At 35.2% G+C, this 23,038-nt stretch overlaps 1 protein-coding gene across 2 annotated transcripts; it reads right to left on the bottom strand.

Annotated features, from left to right (window-relative positions):
* Nucleotides 1-1,847: 1,847 nt before the first annotated feature.
* Nucleotides 1,848-16,939, bottom strand: LOC129925669 (uncharacterized). 2 transcript variants are annotated; one of them, XM_056025530.1, is made up of 4 exons: nucleotides 12,324-16,939; nucleotides 10,963-11,030; nucleotides 7,682-10,618; nucleotides 1,848-2,368 (listed from the first exon to the last, which is right to left on the bottom strand). In XM_056025530.1, the coding sequence occupies exon 1, from the start codon at nucleotides 16,848-16,850 to the stop codon at nucleotides 15,402-15,404; it is 1,449 nt and encodes a 482-aa protein (XP_055881505.1). In that variant the 5' UTR covers nucleotides 16,851-16,939; the 3' UTR covers nucleotides 1,848-2,368; nucleotides 7,682-10,618; nucleotides 10,963-11,030; nucleotides 12,324-15,401. The 2 variants fall into 2 exon arrangements, with proteins under 2 accessions (XP_055881505.1, XP_055881504.1); XM_056025529.1 differs by having other exon boundaries at nucleotides 1,848-10,618; nucleotides 12,324-14,000.
* Nucleotides 16,940-23,038: the final 6,099 nt, after the last annotated feature.

Below are 23,038 nucleotides of genomic sequence, written 5' to 3'. Positions count from 1 at the left end.
TGTGGAGGTTTTGATGGCGAATGGGAAGTCAATGGTGTCAGGTTTAGGATTTATTTGCGTTTTTAACTAGCTGTATACTATTAAGGTCCCGGGGTTCAACCTGACAAGAACATCACTCCCACGCAGTCGTACATACAGTAAACAACAAGGTGAATAGTTTAAATAACAACAAAACTAAATGAATTTAATTATATATTCCCTCCAGCCTGTGCAGGGTATTTTTAAAGTGATAATTGGCTCATGCAGGCCAATACCACTCTTTTGTTATCTAAGGTGTTTTCCTTCAAATTATACTTTCTTGCATAAGAATTAAATATATTATGCAACAATTCTCAATTAGACGTACAGATTATCCAGTTATCTTGGTGGAAAAGGAGATTTCAGATGAGTTGAGACAATAAGCAATAAAGAAAGTCTTTACATGATTCTTTGAACTAAGTCACTATAAATATTTTGGAGATTTTTAAAATTTAATTAGAATTTTATTATTGCTCACAGTAAAAGCAATTGTTCTTTTCTTTTCCACAGATGTATATTTCAAGAAGAAATGATGCTTTCTTATTCCTAAGAGTTTATCAATAGGATGAATGCCACAAAACTCACTTGTTATGCCAGAAACTCTTCCTACGAAACTTCCAGTAAGTAAAAAAAAAAAGTAAAGTTTCCCTTTCAGACCTTGTGATCGATAGGGCAGATGATGTAAAGATCATCTGTTTCTGATCATTCTGTTGCCTACGGTTAACGAGGGTGTCATGTGGCCAGCACAATGACCAACCGCCTTTACTTTCCCCAACTAATGTCAGGTACCCATTAGAGCTGAGTGGACTCAGACTCAAATTAAAAATTCCAGTCTTCACCAGGATTTGAACCTGGGACCTCCGGTTCGGAAGCCAAGCGCTTTACCGCTAAGCCACCAGGCTTCCTTCCAGTAAGTAGGGCAGCTTAAAATTTAATACTTTTATCTTAGTGCAAAAAGAATAAAAGCAGTCTTCAAATTCTCCCTTTAAATTTGAAAAGATATGTTCATATTTTAATGTATGCAATAAAAAATTAAGTTTCAAACACTCAGTACAATATTTAATGACTCTCTTTATTTGGGTTACCTCAGCATGCTTGTGCAGAAAATTTCCTGAATTTTTTTAAAAATCTGTCCCCTTCACTTTCAAGTGCATTTAATGATTCATTAAATTTTCATAATATTACTGAATATAATGTCAAAGATTAAATATTGTTATTATTATTCTATTCCTTTTTTTTTGTAATATTTTTGTTTCATAATATGTTCCCATAGCATTTTTTATGTAAAACCTCTAATATACTTTACTATACTCCTAATATACGTTTAAAGAACTGTTTTGTTAGATGTTTTCAGAATTGATTTTATCCGTAAAGGACTTGAACATATGGAAGTTTGGTACTATATAAAACTTAGATTGAATTGGTGACTTGTTATGAATTTAATGTATGTTGTTTCTATTCCATCAACAGTACTAGAATTTGTCCAGTGCCTGTGATCCTCTGAGTTGAAGGAGAATGTGCTCCATAATACCTACTAGGAGCTTGCTGATAGCTGGAAGTTCATGAATACTATGTTGTCCTTGATTTTGTGATTCTGAAAACTACCATTTCTGAAGACTTGAGCATTATTTCTATAATTTAAAAAAATCTTTTCAGGAAATATTGTGTTTTGTGATGTTGCTAGTTCAGGCTGTCTTGAAGTCAACCAATTACTCTGCAATCGTTTGGGTGTAATTGTTCGGGTGTATTACGTGCAGTTGAACGACAATCCAAACAAGGACTATACAACATCTATTTTAACAAGTGAAGAGATGTAGTCAACTCTGATGAACAATTGTACATGGATTTATTCTGATAAAAGGCCACAGTAGAAGTCTCTGTCACTAAACACGTCGTTACCCTGGAATGTTCTATCGCTAACTGATTTTTTCAGTCTCTAACCCAACATATCCCAAACGTCACTAGTCCCGTTCAATATGCGTCTTCTATGGTGCGTCGCTAAATAACTAACCTATATAAATAAGGTGTCTAACAGATTCCTCCCCCCCTTGAAAAAAAAATATGTCAATATTTTTCCACTACTGTCAAGTCTTACAAGGGCATTTTCAATTTAAGGGGAAGACAAACAAACATAAAATCTTGACATCTTCATCTTGACTTCTTCATCCTAACTTGACAGTTCCTCATATTCAATGTCAATGTTCATAACATTCCAGAATCATCTTCATTAGTACACAGTTCATCATAACATTCCAGAATCATCTTCATTAGTACACAGTTCATTATGGAGGAAAATGTGGCATCTTATGGGCACGTCATACACTCACAAATGTTCTTCACTGGTAGTAATCTGATAAAATACAACATTTCAGAAAACAATTATAGACTTTATTTACACATTCAATAAATTTTTTCTTACCACCCTTTTATACGCTTTTGTCCATTTTTCTTTTATACTCACCCTTTTCCATAGAACTAACTTTCGTCAATGATATATGAAATGATTCACACAAAAAAAAAATATCCATACTTACTTTTAAATGCTTAACATCAAATTTACTTATCTCCCTTTTCCATAACATATAAATGGTGTCAATATATTAATATATATTACATACTCAATATAATCATAGTTTATTTACAAAATTATTTCACTTCAATGTCATTCTAGACAATAGATCAGCTACAATATTCACAGATCCACTAATAGCTTTCACTTCAAATTTATATTCCTGTAGTGATAAGAACCATCTATAAACACGACTGTTTTTCATGCTCTTTTGCTGTATATACTGAATAGGTTTATGATCAGTTAATAATATGAATTTCCTTTCTATTAAATAGCTCTCTAGCTTAGTAATTACCCATATTACAGCTAAGGCTTCTCTTTCAATGACACTATATTTTTTCTCTGCCTCTGACAATTTTCTGCTTACATATAATATAGGATGTAAGTTATCATAGTTCTGCATTAAACAACCACCAATAGCATTACCAGATGCATCAGTTGTGACATAAAATATTTTGTCTTTATCAGGTAGTCTTAATATTAGTTCATGACTAAAAACATCTTTAATTCTGTCAATAGCTTTCACACATTCCTCATTACAGACTACTTTTTGAGGTTTTCCTTTTTTAAGTAAGTCATTTAGTGGATTCACTATTTCTGCTAAGTTCTTTATAAACTTTCTGTAATAATTTACTATTCCCAATATGCTTTTAATTTGTCTTTTTGTTGTAGGTATTTCAATATTAAGTACTTTCTTTATGTTATCTTCAATAGGGCTAATCATGTTGTTATTTACTTTATGTCCTAAGAAAATTATTTCTTCCAATCCTATTTCTACTTTTTCTGCTTGAATTGTAAGTCCACTTTCTTTTATTATTTTAAACACTTCTTTTACATCTACCAAATGTTCCTCCCAACTATTATTAAAAATACATATGTCATCTAAATAGCAAATAACATTTTCTTTGTTTCCAATTATCATGTTCATCATTCTATTAAATGTGGCAGGTGCATTTACTAATCCAAAACTCATATAATTCCATTGAAAAATACCATATGGTGTTACAAATGCTGTGTAAGGTTTTGCATTTTCTGTTAAAGGTATTTGCCAATAACCTTTAGTTAAATCCAATTTAGTAAAAAATTTTGCTCCATTTAATTTATGTAAAATATCCTCTATATTTGGCATTGGATATGGGTCAAATTCTGTGATGTTGTTAAGTTTCCTATAATCAATACATAATCTTATATCTCCATTCTTCTTTTTGGCTATCACAATTGGTGAAGCAAAGGAGATGTTGATGGCTCAATTATACCTGATTCTAGTAAATTGTCTATTTCTTTCTTTACTTTGTCTTGTAAATGTAGCGGTATTCTATATGGCTTAAGCTTGATAAGTTTTGTGTCTGTTACTTTAATGTCATGTTTAATAATATTAGTTTTTCCTGGTATGCTGGAAAAAATTTCTTTGTATTCCTGTATTATTTTAGTTATATCTTTTGACTTTTTCTTAGTTAAATTATTAAGATTAATCTTTTGCCAAGTTTGATTCTCTTTTGTTTCAATTACAGGTATTTCCTTAATATCATTTTCATTGTGATTTTCATTTGTTATTATCATTAAGCATTCTTCTCTTTCTGAAAATGTATTTTCTATTTCCTCCTGAATGTTTTGTATCAACTCATCTTCTCTATCATGATCTAATTTCAAATTATTTATGTGATATGTTTTAATTTTCCCATTTATTTCAATTTGATAATTCACATCACTAATTTGTTTTATCACCTTAAATGGACCTTTCCATTGTTTACCAATTTTATTTTTCAGGTCATTTATTAATATTAATACATTGTTTCCTACTTCTAGTGTTTTCAATTGCCTTTTCTTATTTATATTCTCATGAGCACTTTGTTTGTACTTCTTATTGTTGTTATATGCTTGAGTCCATATTTCTTTCAATTCTGTTGTGATTGTTGTTTTACTGTCATTATTTAATTTATTCTCATTGTCTATTAGATTTTCTTTAAAAACATCTAATTCATCTCTAGGTTTTCTTCCATGTATTACTTCATATGGTGAAAATTGTGTTGCTTCATGGATGTTGTTTCTATGAGCAAATAGTACATAGTTAATGTAATGATCCCACTTGTTCTGATTATTCTGAATTATTTTTGTTAATGATCTTTTTAATGAACCACCATACCGTTCACATAAATCATTACTCTCTGGGTGGTAAACCGAAGAGTATATGTGTTGTATATTGTATTGTTTAGTCCATTTCTTAAATTGTTCTGACTTAAACTGAGATCCCTGATCACTCAATATAATTTTAGGTATACCATGTCTTGTAATTACTTTTTGAGTTATGGCATTAATAATATTCTCTGCACTTGTATTTGATAATGGGATTGCCTCTGGATATCTACTAAACATGTCTATTACTGTTAGAATGTATTTGTTATTATTTTCAGTTTGAATTAAAGGTCCTATTAAATCAATAGATACTTTCTGAAATGGTTCTGTAGGTTCATCCATTTCTTGAATGGGTGCTTTATTCACTAAGCTTTTGTTAGATCTCTTTTGACATATGTCACATGAGTTTATGTATTTGTTGATTGTTGCTTTCATTTTGGGCCAAAATACTTGTTTTGACAAATTCCTATAACATTTCTTTACTCCCCTATGTGCTGCTAAATTATTATCATGTGTCATGATTAAAACATCTTTCCAATATTTCTGTGGTAAGACAAGTTGTTTTATTTTCTTGTTATCATTACTTGTTTGTCTAAATAATATTTTATTCTCTATACAAAATTTCTCCATTGGGTTATTATTGTTTTTATCTGATATTCTTGAATAAATTTTCCCAATAATATTGTCATTCATTTGTTCTAATGCAAATGTGGGTGTTGTTTCTTTTTCACTTTGAAATATTTGTGTTTCAAGACTATTTTGTGTTTCATTTTCTATCTCTCTTTCCTTAACATCTGTATTTTCTATTTGTATTACATTACTGGTTTCTTTTTCTTTATCATTACTTATTACATTTATTGTATTTTCCTGTTTCTTATCTTGTTTATCCATTGATCTTGTTATTACCATACTTGTTATATTTTGTGTTTCTATGTTTTCATGATTTTGTCTTATGTTTTTGTATTTGTTTTGCCAGTCTTCTAATTCTTTTCTAGAACATTCTTTAACTCCTTTTATGTTTCCTACCAACATATCATATCTCATTTCTGGTATTGCAATGCCATCACAATAACCAGTGAAAAATGGAGTTTCAATGTACACCCTTATAGCTTTAAATTCCCTTACAGTGCCATCTGCTAATTCTACTTTCTTAGTAAACCCTTTATACCAATGAGGTTTGACAAATTTAGTTTTTACTGCCAAAGTGTTACAACCTGAATCCCTAATTAATTCCACTGGAATTCTATCTACAAACCCTGGGTACACTGCAAAATTGTTCCTATTTCCTTCCATGAAATATATCCTATCTGTACCTTTATTTTTGTATTCCCTACTGTAACTCCTATATCTATAATTTCCCCTGTCATTCCTATCTCTACTCCTATATCTACTGTTATTTTGTTCATTGTATCTATTTCTACTTCCAGACCTACTATTCCCTCTTCTACAGTTAGCTGCTATATGACCTTTTCCTTGACATTTAAAACAGGTTATTTCACTATATTTTCTATTTCCACTATTTGATCTGTTTCTATTTCTACTTCTATCAACATTTTCTTTGGTGTATCCTATTAAATCTACTTTGCTCTTATCCCTATCAGAAAATGGTTTATTTGGATATGCATTTTTGTATACTCTCATTATTTCTGTTATTTCATCTATAGTTTTTGGATTTCTTTCTCTAATAAAAGATTGTAATTGAGGATCACATTTATTTACAAAGTTGTCCACTAGAATAAAATTTTTTAATCCCTCATACGAACTATTCACTTTTTCTAATTTTACCCACTTATTGAAAAAATCCTTTTCCATATTAATAGTAGTTTGGGGTTCTATTCCTAATGATGGTATATTGTCAAAATATTTCTTTCTAAAAGTTGTAGCATTATGACCATATGCGTTCAATAACTCTCTTTTTAAGACCTGATAGCTATCATCAATATGATGGTCATGATTTTGGCATATTGTTAGAGCTTGACCATGAACAAAGTCTATCAGTATTTCAGACCATTCTTCTTCAGGCATATTAAATGTAGACATTTTTGCCTCATATCTTTTCAAAAAATCACCAATGTCATCCTTCTGTTCATCAAAACTTTGTATCTTCCTTTTTAGCCATGTCTGCGAATTAGGGTTGTCTCTTTGAGTGGTATAATTATTTGAGTTATTTGTGTTATTTCCTTGTTCAGTTTGGGCTCTGGCTTGTGCTGCGTCCAATCTCATCTTCTCCATTTTAGCTTCATGTTCTCTCTGCCTTTCTTGGTCCTCTTTTTGCTTCTCATATTCTTCCTTTCTGATCCTATCTTGTCTCTCTATCTCTTGTCTTTTTTCTTCTTTCTGTCTCTCTATCTCTTGTCTTTGACGTTCCGTTTCTTCCTTCACAACTTGCTGTACATAAGCTGCTAAATCCTTTCCTTTTAACTCCATGGCCTTTCCATCCTGTATAGCTGTTTCCTTAACCTCCTTAAGGTCCACATATGATGATGTAGCCATTGTATTTTATATTTTATATATATTTTTACTTAGCCTATATTGGTTATGGCTATACTTTGTACTTATTTTATATTTAAGTTTTTACAAACTTTTATATAAGTTTAAGTCTCTATCTATAGATTTAGTAAATGAGTAAATCTAGTCTGAGTTATATTCAAATCTGCATATTAGATCTAGTATCACACAAATTTAAATTTAGTATATTATAGTATGTATAATAATACCATTTAGATCTAGTTATCAAGAGCACTATAACTTTTGGATCTAGTATGAATAACTATGATCACTTTTAAAACCTGGTATGACTACTATGACTGAAGTTACAGTGAAGTGTTTAGAGTAAATTCAAAGACTGTCTAGAGTCTAGATCTAGAGTAGATTATGGTTCTATTTAACCATACGAAACAAATATGTGTATACAATGTCAAATATATCTTCAACAAGATATATATATCTAGAATGTACTACCTTCATTCATTTTTCAATTCATAATATTTCAAATTAGAGTCTAGATAATCAAATGTACCAAAGAGATGTACAATTTGTAGATCTAAATTTAGCCAGACGACAGTGTTTGACTACATAGCCAGTTTCGGCATTATTCTCATGGCAAAATCATATTTGATTTTAACCGCTCAAACTAAAATTATTTTAGTCTGATTCACAGTAAAAGAATCCTACCCGCACTTTCTATCATTAAGTGAAAAAAAATTACAGATCTAATTAAATTAATAAAAATAAATAATTTAAAATAATATAAACAAATGAAATAATTAAATGAGACTATCGCTATGGGTTGGGATATGACAATATGGCACACAATGATAACGTCACGAAGTAACCAGGCAACAACGGATATGACGTTTACACAAACAAAACAAATTACAACCCTAAACGTATAATATAGTTTTTCATCTAAATTATGTCTTTACCCCGAACGGGTTTAAGGCTTCAGCACCACCTGATTTTACTCAGGCTAACATACCAAATTTAGACAAAATCTATTTCTAAGGGCAATCTAAACATACACTAATAAGAAAAATGGCACTTAGCTTTTGATAAGAAAGATCCCTTTGTTCGGACTCCCGAATATGCTAGATCACAACAAATTCCACTGCCTCTCTTCCAGTTCTGACTCTGTTCTCCGGTGCTACCCGTATCCCACGTAATGCCACAGATGTCCTGATATGTCACAGCAAAATGTCCCAGTTTCTTCGATGACTGTTGATGACCGTATGTGTAGTTCCGACGACTTTGTGTACACAGTTACTGACGAATAGGTTAACGGTTCTTCTGGCGATGACTTGACTTGTGTAGACGACTACTGACAAATAACAGTCTCTTGACGGCAACTTGATCTGGACGACTGACGAATAACGAATTTCTTGACGATGACTTGATCTGGGCTGACGAATAACGGCTTTCTTGACGATGACTTGATCTGGGCTGACGAATAACGACTTTCTTGACGATGACTTGATCTGGGCTGACGAATAACGGTTCTCTAAAATAGTTCACTGCTTCTGCTGCTACTCTGGTAGTACGACGAAGTTTTCTGTTGTACTCTGCTTCACTAGACCAAACTGTCCAATGTAGACTAGGTGAAACCAAGGTCACCTCCGACGTTCCGTTATACGACTAACGGTTTTCAACGAAATTAAGTGGATGTAGCTGTTTCCACAACTTCAATATCAGCACGTCTAGATATCGTCTAGACCAACGAATACTACATAGATCAATGTTCAGTGCTGATAAAGATTACTTCACTAACCTTCCAAAGGTTAAACACAGTGACCGTTATAAAAGTGGTAAGCAACCGGTTCAATGAGCAAACTGCTCCACAAGAATCTCTCCAAGGGTAAGACGACAGAGCGGTTTCGATTTAGTTAGCTACCAAACTTGTAGTACTCACAATACTTCTGACAGCGGGCAAACTGTCCTTCTCGAACTGGCGAGGTAAAACTTGATACTCGATGTGGCTCCTATGACGAAGAAAAAAATATGTCCAACAGGTTCACCAACGATCTCTCACCCGTTATGAATGAACGGTTTCTCTGGTTGTAGGTCGATTCAGCATATGAAGATCAGGCGTTGATAATATACTGGTTAAGTAGACCAGACGTTGCGATGATTACGGTCCTGACGAAGGTCACCCTGAGTTAACGGCTCGTTGAACGTGCGATCAAACAGTCGACGACTGCATGTAGATCTAGAACAAAGTCACTCTGCGATGATTCTGTGTTCAGCCGTACTCCGATGAAACTTTATAACTTCGAGTGCACGACCCTCACCTGAGTAAACGTTCTGCTTCGAGGTCCGGTTCGATGTTCGGCTTCATCAGGGGTCCGGCTTCGAGGTTCGGGGTCGCCACTGTGATGTTGCTAGTTCAGGCTGTCTTGAAGTCAACCAATTACTCTGCAATCGTTTGGGTGTAATTGTTCGGGTGTATTACGTGCAGTTGAACGACAATCCAAACAAGGACTATACAACATCTATTTTAACAAGTGAAGAGATGTAGTCAACTCTGATGAACAATTGTACATGGATTTATTCTGATAAAAGGCCACAGTAGAAGTCTCTGTCACTAAACACGTCGTTACCCTGGAATGTTCTATCGCTAACTGATTTTTTCAGTCTCTAACCCAACATATCCCAAACGTCACTAGTCCCGTTCAATATGCGTCTTCTATGGTGCGTCGCTAAATAACTAACCTATATAAATAAGGTGTCTAACAGTTTATAATATTAAGAAAGTGAAGATAATATTGTTCTTACTAATATTATTGACTTATTAAAATAGAAAGCACATCATTACTTCAATATTCACTTGTCAGTAAATGTTAGCATTATTCAATTTCCTGTAAAAAGTCTATAATAATAAGTTAATGTCGATGTAGTATTGTTCAGACACTTACAAGTTTAATCCTCTATACTTCACAAAAAAAAAGTGTTTGAATGGTTTTCATTTGTTTGTACATCAAATATGTATTAATATAATTATCATTTTTAGATGAAACATTAAATACTGAAGATGACCATTTCAATTTCTGATGTAGGCCTATTCTCATTTCATAAAACAAACAGAATATTATCTGAAATTTCATCCTTTCATGGTAACTGTAACTGGCTTCATAAAAAAATGGATTGATGACTTGGTTGACTATACATTTTTGTATAAATAATGCATCAATGAATGTAGCTTATACTGTTCTTTTCCTCATCTTGAAATGTGCTGACTGATAATTTGCTGTTGCATTTTGTTTTCATAAGTCAATGACGCATGATACTCTAAATGACAAATATCTTCTACTCATTACAATAGCACATTTCCATGCTGTTTGTCTAAGTGGAAGCAGATAAAATTTGTTCCTCTATTTGCTGTAAAATCTCAAAATTCATGAGCAGCTGAAAAAAAAAAGAAAAGAAATTCAAACTAGTTTAGACATGTTATAAATATATGTTACAAATATATATATATTTGCTAATAAAAAATGTAAGACTACTTTATGTTACAACAATGGACAGCATCTTTAAAGCTGATTTCAATGCAATCACAAGAAATAATTTTTTCTCTACAATTAGGCCTGCTTTAATTATTTTTTTTAATGTAAATAAATTTTATGCATAGGATTAAATATAACATGTACTTAAGGAGATTTTTTACCTATTATTTCACAATTACAAGTAATTAAAAGTGATACATGTAATGATAACACAATGTTATTGCAGAAAGTAAAAAAAAATCTCACTTTTAGTAGATCCCTTTCAATTTGAAAGTTAGTGACAATCAAATCAGGTTTGTGGAAGTAGTATGCTCCTTTAATAAAAAAACAAAACAAACGAAAAATGCATTATAAAAAGTTTTCACTTTAAATAAAATTTCTCTTGGGTGACTTGAGTAGAAAGTAATAGAAATATGAACTTCATTTAGCAATAGGCTCACACTAAGCAGAAGTGGTTTTTACTAGTGAAAATTGTCTGTCCAAATAAGCTATTGAAACTACTGTCAGCTTCACATGATAGGAACTGTAAAGTTTGACAATTCTTCCTCTAAGACTTTTAGGTACCGGTATTATCTATCAAGAGCAGGGTAAAACAAGGATGGGTTTTGGCCATCAACACTATTCGGAATTGTTTCGTCAGTACTCTCATAGTGCCTTGGAAGATGGAGTATATATCCACAGTAGATCGGATGGAAGGCTTCTTAAACTGGCTTGACCAAAACGAGGAGACGACATATCCTGATTAGGGAACTGATGTTTGACGACGATGTGGCTCTCACTACCATTCGCAGTCATGATTACAAAGGCTAGTCAATACTTCGACAGCTGCAGGTCAATAGTTCAGTCTTACAATAACTCTCACCAAGACAGAAAAAAGGGCATAAAAAGTCAACATCATCAAACTCCATTTGAGTGAGGGCTTGAGAGGCTCAAATCTTCTCTTGCAAAAGCCCTGGACAGAAACCCTGCTGTATTGCGTAGTGCATATATGTCACCATACAGATCGAGAATTTTTGGTTTCTCTGACCTGTTGAGACGGAGATCAGCAAGTCTGGGGCAGTCAAACAGAATATGAGGCACGGGGGCACCGGGATTCGAAATTTGGCCATAGCCGTGAGTGGCGTGAGAAACATGAGGCAACAGGACAGTGGCCTGTCCTGCACTGTGATATAATAACTTGCCATAAAACATCACAGAATGTACTTTTTCTATTTTATCATCGACACCATCTAAATGCCAAACATACTTTTCTTACATTTTTCAACTCGGAGAAAATTTTACATCTAGATTTATTACCTTTACTTTAGGCCTACACATAATATATGACTTTTTTAAAACTTATAAACGAAAGGTCATTTTAGCCTATTATAGTAAGAGCATATATAGATCTAAATGCACCGGGTTATCCTTCTGAACAAGTCTTACTATTTGGTTTATATATGTATATATAGGCTATGCTCTCACAAGAACTTCAATTCAATCAATGTCGTAAACAAGAAAATACACGAAATACAGGCTTGTCTAATTAGTCTATATTGGCTAAGAAAATCAGCTATAAAGCTTTACAGTTATAGATCTAAGTCAGAAATTGATTTGTGCACACTTACTTCTGTAACATCTTCTTTAACAATTCAGTTTTCATTCATGATTTGCTGTAAAAGTGGTGGTAAAAATCTTCGGGAATGGTTTCTTTATATAGTAAAAAAAAATCTACCGGAAGTCAATTTACCACGCAACCAAGGACGCCTCCGTGAACGGGACTTGTTTATTGAAGAATATAGGCTTAGTGCGTAGAGTTGGCAGTCCATGTAATATATAGTCTATGCCCCGACGTAGTAACTCTGTAAAGGGGAATACTAAATCCGCGTAACTCGGAATAAATTTGCTGTAATAATTTATCAGATCAATCAAACTACGTATTTCTTTCTTTGTAGTGGGTGTTTTAAATTCCATGATCTTTTTTACATTGCTAGGATCAGGTTTGATAACTCCTTGTCCCACATTATGACCCAGAAATTTAACACTAGTGTAGCCCACCTCAAGTTTATCTGGTTTTAGTGTAAAGCCGTTCTCTCTTAGAGCGCAAAAAACATTTCTGACACTCTTCGAGTGTGATTCCCAGTCTTCACTGAAAATACAAATGTCATCGAAGTAGAACAATACATTTTCTACTCCCTTTAGCATACTCTTAACAACCTTATTAAAATGACTTGGAGCACTGCTCAACCCAAAGGGTAAGTAGTGGAACATATAATGCTCCCCAAAAACTCTAAACGCTGTAAAAGGTTTGCTCGTTTCACTGATCGGAATTTGCCAGTAACCCTTTGTTAGGTCCACCAATGTAAAGTACTTGGCTTTATACAACATGTTAAACAAATCTTCTTGTTCAGGAATTACCTCAGCAGGTATTTCAGTAATATTATTTAATTTTCTAAAATCTATACAAGGGCGGAGTGTGCCATCTTTCTTCTTAATTATAACAACTGGCGCTGCATAAGGGGAGTCCGTCGGCCCTATAATTCCCAATTCTAACATGTTGTCGATTTCTCGCTTCACTTTCTCTTTCATATGAATGGGCACCGCATATGGTTTCAGAGCTATAGGCTTCTTATCAATCAATTTAATTTTAAACTTTTCGACAGTGGCCCTGCCAGGAACATTGGATATAATGTCTCTATACTCTGTTAAAATTTCATTTATTTGCATCTTTTGCATATGGTTCAAATTGGGGTTAATTTTGACCTGTGTGAAGACATCCTCGTGAATCTTCTCTTTTGCGTAATTTCTAGCGTTGGAATGTTAGGTAGCATATCATCATTATATTCATCCTGCTCAGCAACGTCTTTCTCCCCTACAACTGAAACCATATTAGCTGACAAAAGTTCATTTCTATTTTCATCTGCAACAATTAGATTATCTCCCTTCTTTACCCTACAATGGTATTTCATAAGTCTGTTTATATGATATATCTTTGTCATATTTTCTTTCTGGATAACATAATTAAATTGGGAAATCTTGTTTAGAACCTTATACGGGCCCTGCCAAATCACGGACAGCTTACTGTCTCTGTGTGGTTTGAGGACTAAAACACAGTCACCCACATTTATATCACGCCTCGATGAGTATTTGTCATATTGTTTCTTGTATTTGTCTCTGTTTGCCTTACTGTTGAAATTAGCAATAGCAGTCACCTCAGATAATCGTGTCTTCAAATCCAGTAAATAACTGAATACGTTCTTGTACCCATTTTCCTCTTCGTTATTTACGAACACTTGCTTTAAGATAGCTAAAGGGCCCCTCATTTGTCTTCCGTAGACAAGCTCAAATGGTGACATTCCCGTTGTTTCGTTAGTAACCTCTCGGTAGGCGAACAATGCTGCGTTGACTTTCCGGTCCCAATCACAAGGGCTATCCTGACACACTTTCCTTAGAAAGGATTTTAAAGAAGAATTAAGTCGTTCAACCATCCCATTAGAGCTCGGGTGGTAAATGGTAGAATGCACTGGTTTGACAGAGAAAAAATTACAGACCTGATTGTACAATTCCGAAGTAAACTGTGGGCCTTGATCACTTAAAATTTCAGTCGGTAGCCCAATTCTACAAAAAATACTAGTTAGTGCTTCGATAACTGTTTCTGTGTTTATATTTCTCAGTGGTATCGCTTCTGGCCATCTCGTAGCAACATCTACTACTGTCAAAATATACCTATTCTTATTGTCAGTTAACTCCAATGGGCCAATAATATCTGTTGCAACTTTATAAAACGGAGTGGTAATAACATTCATTTGGCCAAGCTCCACTCTGTCACAACGACGTGGCATCCTAGCTTTCTGACAAATATCACACGACCTCACAAACTCTTTTATGTCTCTATCTAAACCTTGCCAGAAAAAATATTTGTAGATTTTACTTTTAGTCTTTCTTAATGACAAATGTCCTGCCAACATACTCTCATGAGCGGTTTTCAACACAATTTCTCTCTTAGCTGAAGGTACAACTAACTGTCTTTCTTCCTAACCAAACTTTCCCCTAAACACTCTGTACAATAGTCTATCAAACACTTTATATTCCACACTTCCATTCTTTTTATTATCTACACAACTGTCCACATGTCGCTCCCATAGATCTTTTAAAGACGGATCACTCAACTGTTCACATAAAAATTCTTCGCTTGTACCTAACACATCTCGACATTCTTCCAATACTCCACAATCACTTACAGTGCCGCCCTCAATCTCATTTGTCATTGACCTAGTTACTGCTGAGCAATTAAACTCACGACTCACATTACTGTCAACATTCCCAAGAATTAAATCTGCAACCGGATCTTTAAAGCAAGCTACGACATATTTACCGACAATGTAATCCGACTCAATACTCACACAAGCCAATGGATAATCCCTCACTGTCCCATCAACAAGTTTTAATTTATAAGTACCAGGAATCATATCTTTCTCACCAACTAATGAACTTCTAATTCCTATAACACTCGAACTAGAATCTTTCAAAACAGACACACTTATCCCATTTACTCTTCCCTTTTCAAACTTCAGCTTACCCACAGACTTATCACGTAATGTCTTATCCACATATGAAAAAGTTTTTCTCTTACAGGGGGAAAAATACTCATCTCCTTTCCCTAAAGTACAATTTCCACAATTTTGAATATTGTGAGGACCACTCAGTCATCTATAAGAACCTCCTGGGCCTTGATCTCTGTTTTGGTATGCCCCAGTACCACCCGTTCTACTGTGCCTGTTATTGTAAGAATTCTCGTATGTAGCATAACTTTGTCTCCCAGCACTATTGCCGCGGATTCTTCGACCGTTACCATCAAACTGCCTTTGGTAGCGACCTTGTGATGCATTTCTACTGGGCCTTTGTGTGTTAGTGGAGATTGTGGGTGCGTTCCTGTATCTAACATCAGAAGCAGGACTAGAGTTAAGTTGCGAACGTTGAGGGCATTCTGACGCTTTGTGGCCTCCCCTCTTGCACTTAAAACAAATAATTAAGTTACTCTCAATCCCTGGACTTCTATTTCTCACAGGCTCACGACACGCTGCCGCAACATGCGCACTTTCTTCCTTACAAATAGACACATCTGACCCCGACTCACTACATGCTGCTGCAACATATACACTTTCTTCCTTACAAATGGACACATCAGAACCAGCTACCTTAAATCCTTCTATAACTTCTAGCATATTATCTACTGTTCTGTGCTTGCTCAAAACTAGTTGCCTGTATACGTCACTCGAAACACTTTCTAAGATCCTATCTTTGATCAACAGGTCTTTTAACTCCTCCACCGTTTTACCGACTTCGGCCATCTTGCACCAATTGTCTAATGCTGTTCTCAATTCTGTTACATATCTCCTAAAGTCGTTTTGACTTGGTCTCACGAGATGGAATCTTTTGCGGCAGGTTTCCGCGTTGATATCTGCATGGCGAAGAAGTGCAGTCTTGACTTCTTCATAATTCTCGCTAAGGAACAGACTGTCCCTTAGCATGAAGTTTCTGAGTGCGGTGGTCAGTTTATATGACAACAGCAAGGACCACTCTTTTCTCTCTATTTTGCACCTTGCTGCAACGGCCTCAAAGTGTGTTAGGTAAGCTAGGAGGTCGTCGTCATCTTTCATTCCCTGGAAACTCTTGTCAAGCCTGTCTAAGACATTTTTGTATCGCACATCCCCTGACTGTCCTGCCGCTCCGCCTGCCTCTGGCGCAGACTTTTCTTTAAGCCTAGCCAGTTCCAACTCCTCTTTCCTCTTGATTGACTCCTTGGCATCTCTTTCCATCCATCTTTCGTGCTCCTCGCGTTTGGCCTTCTCATCACGTTCAAATCTCTCTTCTTCCTCTTTCTTTCTAGCCTCTTCCTCTGCCTTCGCCTCTTTCTTTCTAGCCTCTTCTTCTGCCTTCGCCTCTTTCTTTCTAGCCTCTTCTTCTGCCTTCGACTCTTTCTTCAACTTCTCCTGCCGCTCAAACCTAGCCTCTTCCTCTGCCTTCGCCTCTTCCTTATCTCTATCATATTCAGCTTTCCGTTCCTTCACATATTTCTCTAACCTTTCCCCTTCGTACCCCATAGCACGGCCATCACTAATAAATTGTGACGTTACCGTTAACCTGGTTTCCATGGTCTAAGTGCCTTACTGTCTTAAGCTAAATCAACTAATACTATTATTATTATTACTATGATATACTATAATATACAGACATAAGATGTAAACCACAACCTATGAGTGTGACGTATGGCAAAGAAAGAGAAAACCTATCTGAGCAGTATCCAACGTCGGAGAGAAAACGCCTCACTCCAGGCCGATGCGTAGAAAGGTAGCTGCTACAGGGACTTCCAAAACACCAACACAGGAACGATGGCCTCTAACACCGGTATCAACGGTCAATCCCCACACACTTGTCTGTTGTCGGGAGCGAGAAGACACTCGTCACTCGGTCATAAGTGAAGCACAAAATTACATGAAAAAAAAATTAAATAAATGAATATAAATCACAATTTTGAAATATCAACACCTATAGTCATAAGAAGATGAGTTCAAAATCATAAATGATGAATTTAGCATTGGTACAATCCTCAATATCAACAATCAACACATATGGTAATATGGCGGTGAATCCAAACAAATTAATGATAAATTTAACAATGTTTCAAGCCTCTGCTACTTTTGATGTCAAAACAATTATGAGAAGTACACAAACAATTTTTTTTCTTCAGCAAATTGTACCCAATAACATCAAGTATAAATACAATAAAGGGGTATAAGCCAGTATATAATTTTTTTTTTTATAAGATAACAAGACTAGATAAGACAATCTATGACCTAGTAGTCACAGCCGGACTCTGAGCCCCCATTTGTCAGGTTTAGGATTTATTTGCGTTTTTAACTAGCTGTATACTATTAAGGTCCCGGGGTTCAACCTGACAAGAACATCACTCCCACGCTGTCGTACATACAGTAAACAACAAGGTGAATAGTTTAAATAACAACAAAACTAAATGAATTTAATTGTATGAAACATATATGTGTATGTACAATGAGGATGATAAATAGACAATGTATATATTAGATATATATATATAGATATATATAATAGGTATATATAAAGATATTCAATAATTAATTTAAGCACCTTTGCTACTGCTATTAACTTGTCACCCTGGCTTTATGGTCCACCAGACTCTGACCGACTGGCGTCACAACACTGCCAACCTCGGTAATAGTAAGGTTAGACCTCAGATAATCGCCAATTCGACAATGACAATGAAAAAAACTGCAATATGTATTTCTGAGACGGCAAGCGACGCCCACAACTCCAACACTGGCACCCTATAAACGAAATAAACACAATATTCTCAACTTCTACACTAAAAATAGAAATAGTGACAACCTCATACAACATACAATAATAGATATCACAAACGAATAACTCACCCTAAACAGGGGTCCCAAAAATCCAACTGAATAATAAGTCCGAGAAACTGGTACAGACAAATAACGTTTTACGGGCCAACACACCGTCCGCTACAACCAAACTCAGAGGGTGAACGGCCTCATGACAAAGAATGACCGATAGATGTCACCGGACTTTGTGACGTAGCAAAACAATTCAAAACAAAAAAATACAAGACATTCTCGCCTCGTACACGTACTACCAGTAGAGGAAATAAAAAAAACAGAGTTAGGAGAAAGAAATAGACACTTGTCTATACTACGCGACAAATGGGTGTAGGTCATGTTAGGCTCAGGAACCTGGCAGACGTTGCGAGAGTCCAGTCCAAATTTGGAAGTAGGAATATTGTGGTTGTCCTTCATCGTATAAGCACGCGAGGATAACGTGATGATAACTATAGTACTCTGGTAAATCCTTATTGTGTTGTTTAAATAGCGAGACCTATAGATAAATGGTGTTGGTATACTTAGATAATGTAGTCAACATTCTTGGCGAAACCATTTTTTTCATTCCATTTATATATAGGCTACTTAAAGTAAGTTGAGTATACACTTTGTTATTTAAAGTATCTAAACCATATCTGTTAATATGGGATTACAAGTTTATTTGTAGGTACGTGGATTTAGTTTTTCCTCTCGCGAAATTATTAAGTAGTGGAAAATCCATGAGAGTAGACTGGAGCTGTGAGTGTGCGGAGACATTGAAGAGACTGCAGGCCTGTCTATGTAAGTATCCTATTCTTCGTTTGCCTGATTCTTCTCTACTGTTTTATCTCCAGACTGATGCCTCATATAAAGGAATCTTTGCCAGTATTAGCCTGTGGTCTGGACAACCACAATATTCCTACCTCCATACCTCCAACTTTGGACTGGACTCTCGCAACGTCTGCCAGGTTACTGAGCCTAACATGACCTACACCCATTGACTTCCCATTCGCCATCAAAACCTCCACAAATCCCACCAAACCAACATCTCTAAACCTATCCTGGTATGTTGCATCCTATAAAATTTGTGAGCGTAAGTTGTTGCCTCGGGAGCAGAAGTATTCTATCATTGAACTTGAAGGATTGGCCATTGTATATTCAATAGAAAAAAGGACAGGTATCTGGCCGGGAAATTTTTTTATCTCCAGACTGACCACAAGGCTTTATCTTACTTTAGGAGCACTAACTGTACCAATGCACGTATTACAAGATGGGCGCTAGTGTTACAAGATTATTCCTTTGATGTTGTTCATGTGTAAGGGAAGGACAATCTGCTTTCTGATCCGTTCTCAAGATAGACTTTCCAATGTGCAGATACATAAGCTACATACTTATGTATTTTTTTTTATACATGTCTTATGCATTTTCAATTTTTCATTGTGTACATTATTTTAGGAAAATGATTCCATTTTATGTTAGGTGATATTATGTTGCATTTATTATTATCGGCATTAATTTGTTGATTATTCATTTTAAATATGATTGGTTGGTAGATGGTGATTTTGCGAAAGGTTCATATTGTTATGTGGATGTTTTGGTAGAAGGTGTCATTGGTAATTTTTCTTCAAATTTTTGGAGGAGTGATGTTAATGCTGATACATTTTTCTAGTTGGATGTAGTTGCCATGATTTCTTACTATTCTTTCAGTTTTAGGTACGAAAACTGGTCCATACTTTGTAAGAACCAGTTTGGGGGGAGAGGGGGAATGTCGGTGCGTAGGTTATGGTATTATAGCACCAATGTTGATTAAGAGCACTATTTTTGAACGCACTTTCTTTGTTGCATTGCTTGTAAGTTTATTGAGTGGTTTTGTTATGCTGGTGTAACTTTTGTTGAGATTCTTCTGTGTTCCCCTGTTTAGGGTGAGTATCTAAGGTGTGACTGCATTTCGAAGTTGTTTCGATGCCATAGTAGGCCTATACTAGACCTTTTTAGTTTGTCTCTACTTTTGTCTTTACAGGGAGTTAGTATGGGATTCGAAGTCTACACTAGATACTTATACTAGAGTCGAGTCAGCAGTGTGTTGTGTTGTGATTGTGAACATTAATGTGCTACGTAGTTGGACAGCAAGGTGGAGAATGATTATTTAAGTAATACAACAATTATGTTGTAAAACGTGTAACTACAAGGATATTACTTCATCAATTTGTCATCATAAAGTCTATTCATCTCATTAAACATTTATATTGTTAATATATCGTTGACTGTTTATTGCAAGCACGAAGGTGCTTGTTGAATGTCAGGGGCCCGGGCAAACGAGCTAAGGCTTTAACACAACTTTATACTAGACTGTAAACCGGAAATATATTCTTATCCGCGATTGATCGATTCCCAGACCTATAAAGCGTACTTTTCCTCGAGCGGATTTTTCCCCAGTTAGTAAGCTCGATCGGGTTGATGGAAGGTTCGAACAGATAAAAGAAAATATATCTATAAACATGTTTTAATATTTAATTTTTACTATAAAGTCATTTTCTTTTTACTCCAGCGCAAGAGCACCATCCATTGCACCATTTCCCACCCTCCACAACTTCAAATAGTCTCTTTGAGATGATGAGCCATCAGACTTCAAAATAGCCCTAAGCCCATTACCCATTTCCTTCACTACCGGCTAGTAAAAAAGAATAATTCCACACCTCCTGAGTTTGATCTCACCATGAACTTAGTCTTTACAAGGAAAAGGAAATAGTATGTGTCGGAAGTGAAGAAAAAAGGTGCATGCGCAGTAGCAATATAGTAGTAATTTGGTAAACATTCAAATAAAAAAGTTATAGCAATAAAAAGTGAACTGTTCGAACCTCTTGTCAAATCGGGACTGCTCGAACTTCGCACTTTACTCTATATATTTATGTACGTAAACTCTTGTTTAAGTGCTAAGGAGAGTAGCCCCAATAAATCATTTCTGCCTTAGAAAAGTAATGATCTTTAGTTTTCAAAGTTTAGAAATAATGCAAAATCATTTCTCGGATATTCACGCAAATATATGAAACTAAGCCATTTCCTGTTTGTTTCCATTGAGATAATGTTTTAAAAAATCCTAGATCGAAATAATTCATGTTGATTTAAATCATCTTATGTACATTTAAATAGATTGATAATGATTACCTAGATCTTTCTATGTATCTAAAAATTGCAAAATAATAATTATGAGACAAGAGTACTCTTATTTTTGATGTTCAAATACTAGATCTAGATCTAAAAATTAAACTATATGTTACATAGGTTAGGGTTGAAAAAAAAAAGGACTCTACTTCTTCTAGCTACTTTACAAAACAACGCCTTGTTCCAACTTTCTGAAAAATTTTCACGACATTTTTTGTAGTTTTAAAAATCTCCATGTCCAGTTTAGAGTAGTATGTATAAGTCTATGGGCTCGCATTACAATCCCCTCTCCCCCCCCCCCCCCCATACTAGCAGAGTTTTCCAACCTTCCAATTTTATGTCCTTTCTTTAAAAATCTCTTTCTTTCAGCTCATATAAGAATCGCCCACAACCCGTTACCTCGAGTATGCACAGAAAAGGACAACAGACCTCAGAAAGGCTAAGTAAGAAGCAGCAAACGAATTCATAAAGTATTTCTAAAAGTGTAGGACAAATACAAATCAACGACAGTAGAAATTAAGATGTAAACACATAAATCCAGAAAAAAACAACAACAAAAAAAAAACAAAACCCCAGCTTACTCCTCGGAAATGATGACAACCTAAAAATGAAGGAACTAGATGAAGCCCTAAAAGTCCTCAAAAAAAAGAAAAAAAAAAAGTCCTGGGCCCAGATAAAATTTTTAATGACATGCTTCTTCACCAAACCAAAGCAAAACTTCTACGAATCTTTAACGCAAGATGGAAATCAGGCAATATCCTGAACATCTGGGGAAAAGCCACCATGTTAAGATCTCTATACTATACTCTATACTAAAAGCATGCAAACAAATAAATGACCTGGATATTCACCAATGGTCGTAGCCGGAGAAGGGGGGGGGGGTTCACCCCCCTCCCTGAAACGAAATCCCCCGGAGATAATTTGTGACTGATTTTTCCTTCATTTTTTTAAATTTTAGGTGATATTTTACTGTTAAGCCATCACTTGTCCCAGAGCAGCCGGGGGAGGGGGAGTGAGTTTACCTCCCCCAGTGGGTTTTGAGGTTTAAATCCCCCTCTTCTATAAAACAAAAAAAATAATGCAAACAAATGCCACCAAATTTCATGAGCATAGCCATTCGGTCTGTCTGGTACAAATAAGACGCTTCAATTGCACTATATTTATAAATGAATTCGGGTTCTATCACAACTCATGCAGTGTACTTGACCGCTGACAAAAGTTTCTTATAAATGGTGAGAGGTTTCATAGCTCTGGAAATTCTGAAGCAACAAATAAGACGTACTTGCCATCGGAGTAAAACAAGGCTTTTTCTTAGCACCTACACTGTTCAGTATCATGTTCTCTGCTATGCTGATAGATGCATTCACAAATAGAGAAAACAACGTTAAAAATATAACATACAGATTTGATGGTGGCCTATTCAACCCGAGGAGGCTCAAAGCAAAATCAAAAATAAAATCATCAGTAACCAGGGACTTGCTATTTGTTGACGACTGTGCCCTAAATGCCTGCTCTGAAAATGATCTGCAGCGCATCGTCAGTGACTTCTCAAGAGCATGCTCAGACTTTGGCCTTACCAAAGACTGAAGTCTTATATTTGCCTGCTCCAGGGAAAGCATACTCAGATCCAAGCATCAAGATAAATGGACATGATATAAACGCAGTGGACAGATTCACATATCTCCAGAAACGGAAAGATCGATAATGAAATCGACCTGCGTATCGCCAAGGCCAGTGCATCCTATGGCAGACTGTCTAAAAACGTCTGG

Source organism: Biomphalaria glabrata, chromosome 4 (genome assembly GCF_947242115.1).
Source record: "Biomphalaria glabrata chromosome 4, xgBioGlab47.1, whole genome shotgun sequence".
NCBI lineage: Eukaryota > Metazoa > Mollusca > Gastropoda > Planorbidae > Biomphalaria > Biomphalaria glabrata.
The sequence above is the reverse complement of the archived record's forward strand: the minus strand, read 5'-3'. Positions and strand labels throughout refer to the sequence as shown.

Bases quoted from the DNA above. Each gene is read 5' to 3' on its own strand.
- LOC129925669 (XM_056025529.1), bottom strand. From the start codon at position 7,213: ATGGCTACATCATCATATGTGGACCTTAAGGAGGTTAAGGAAACAGCT.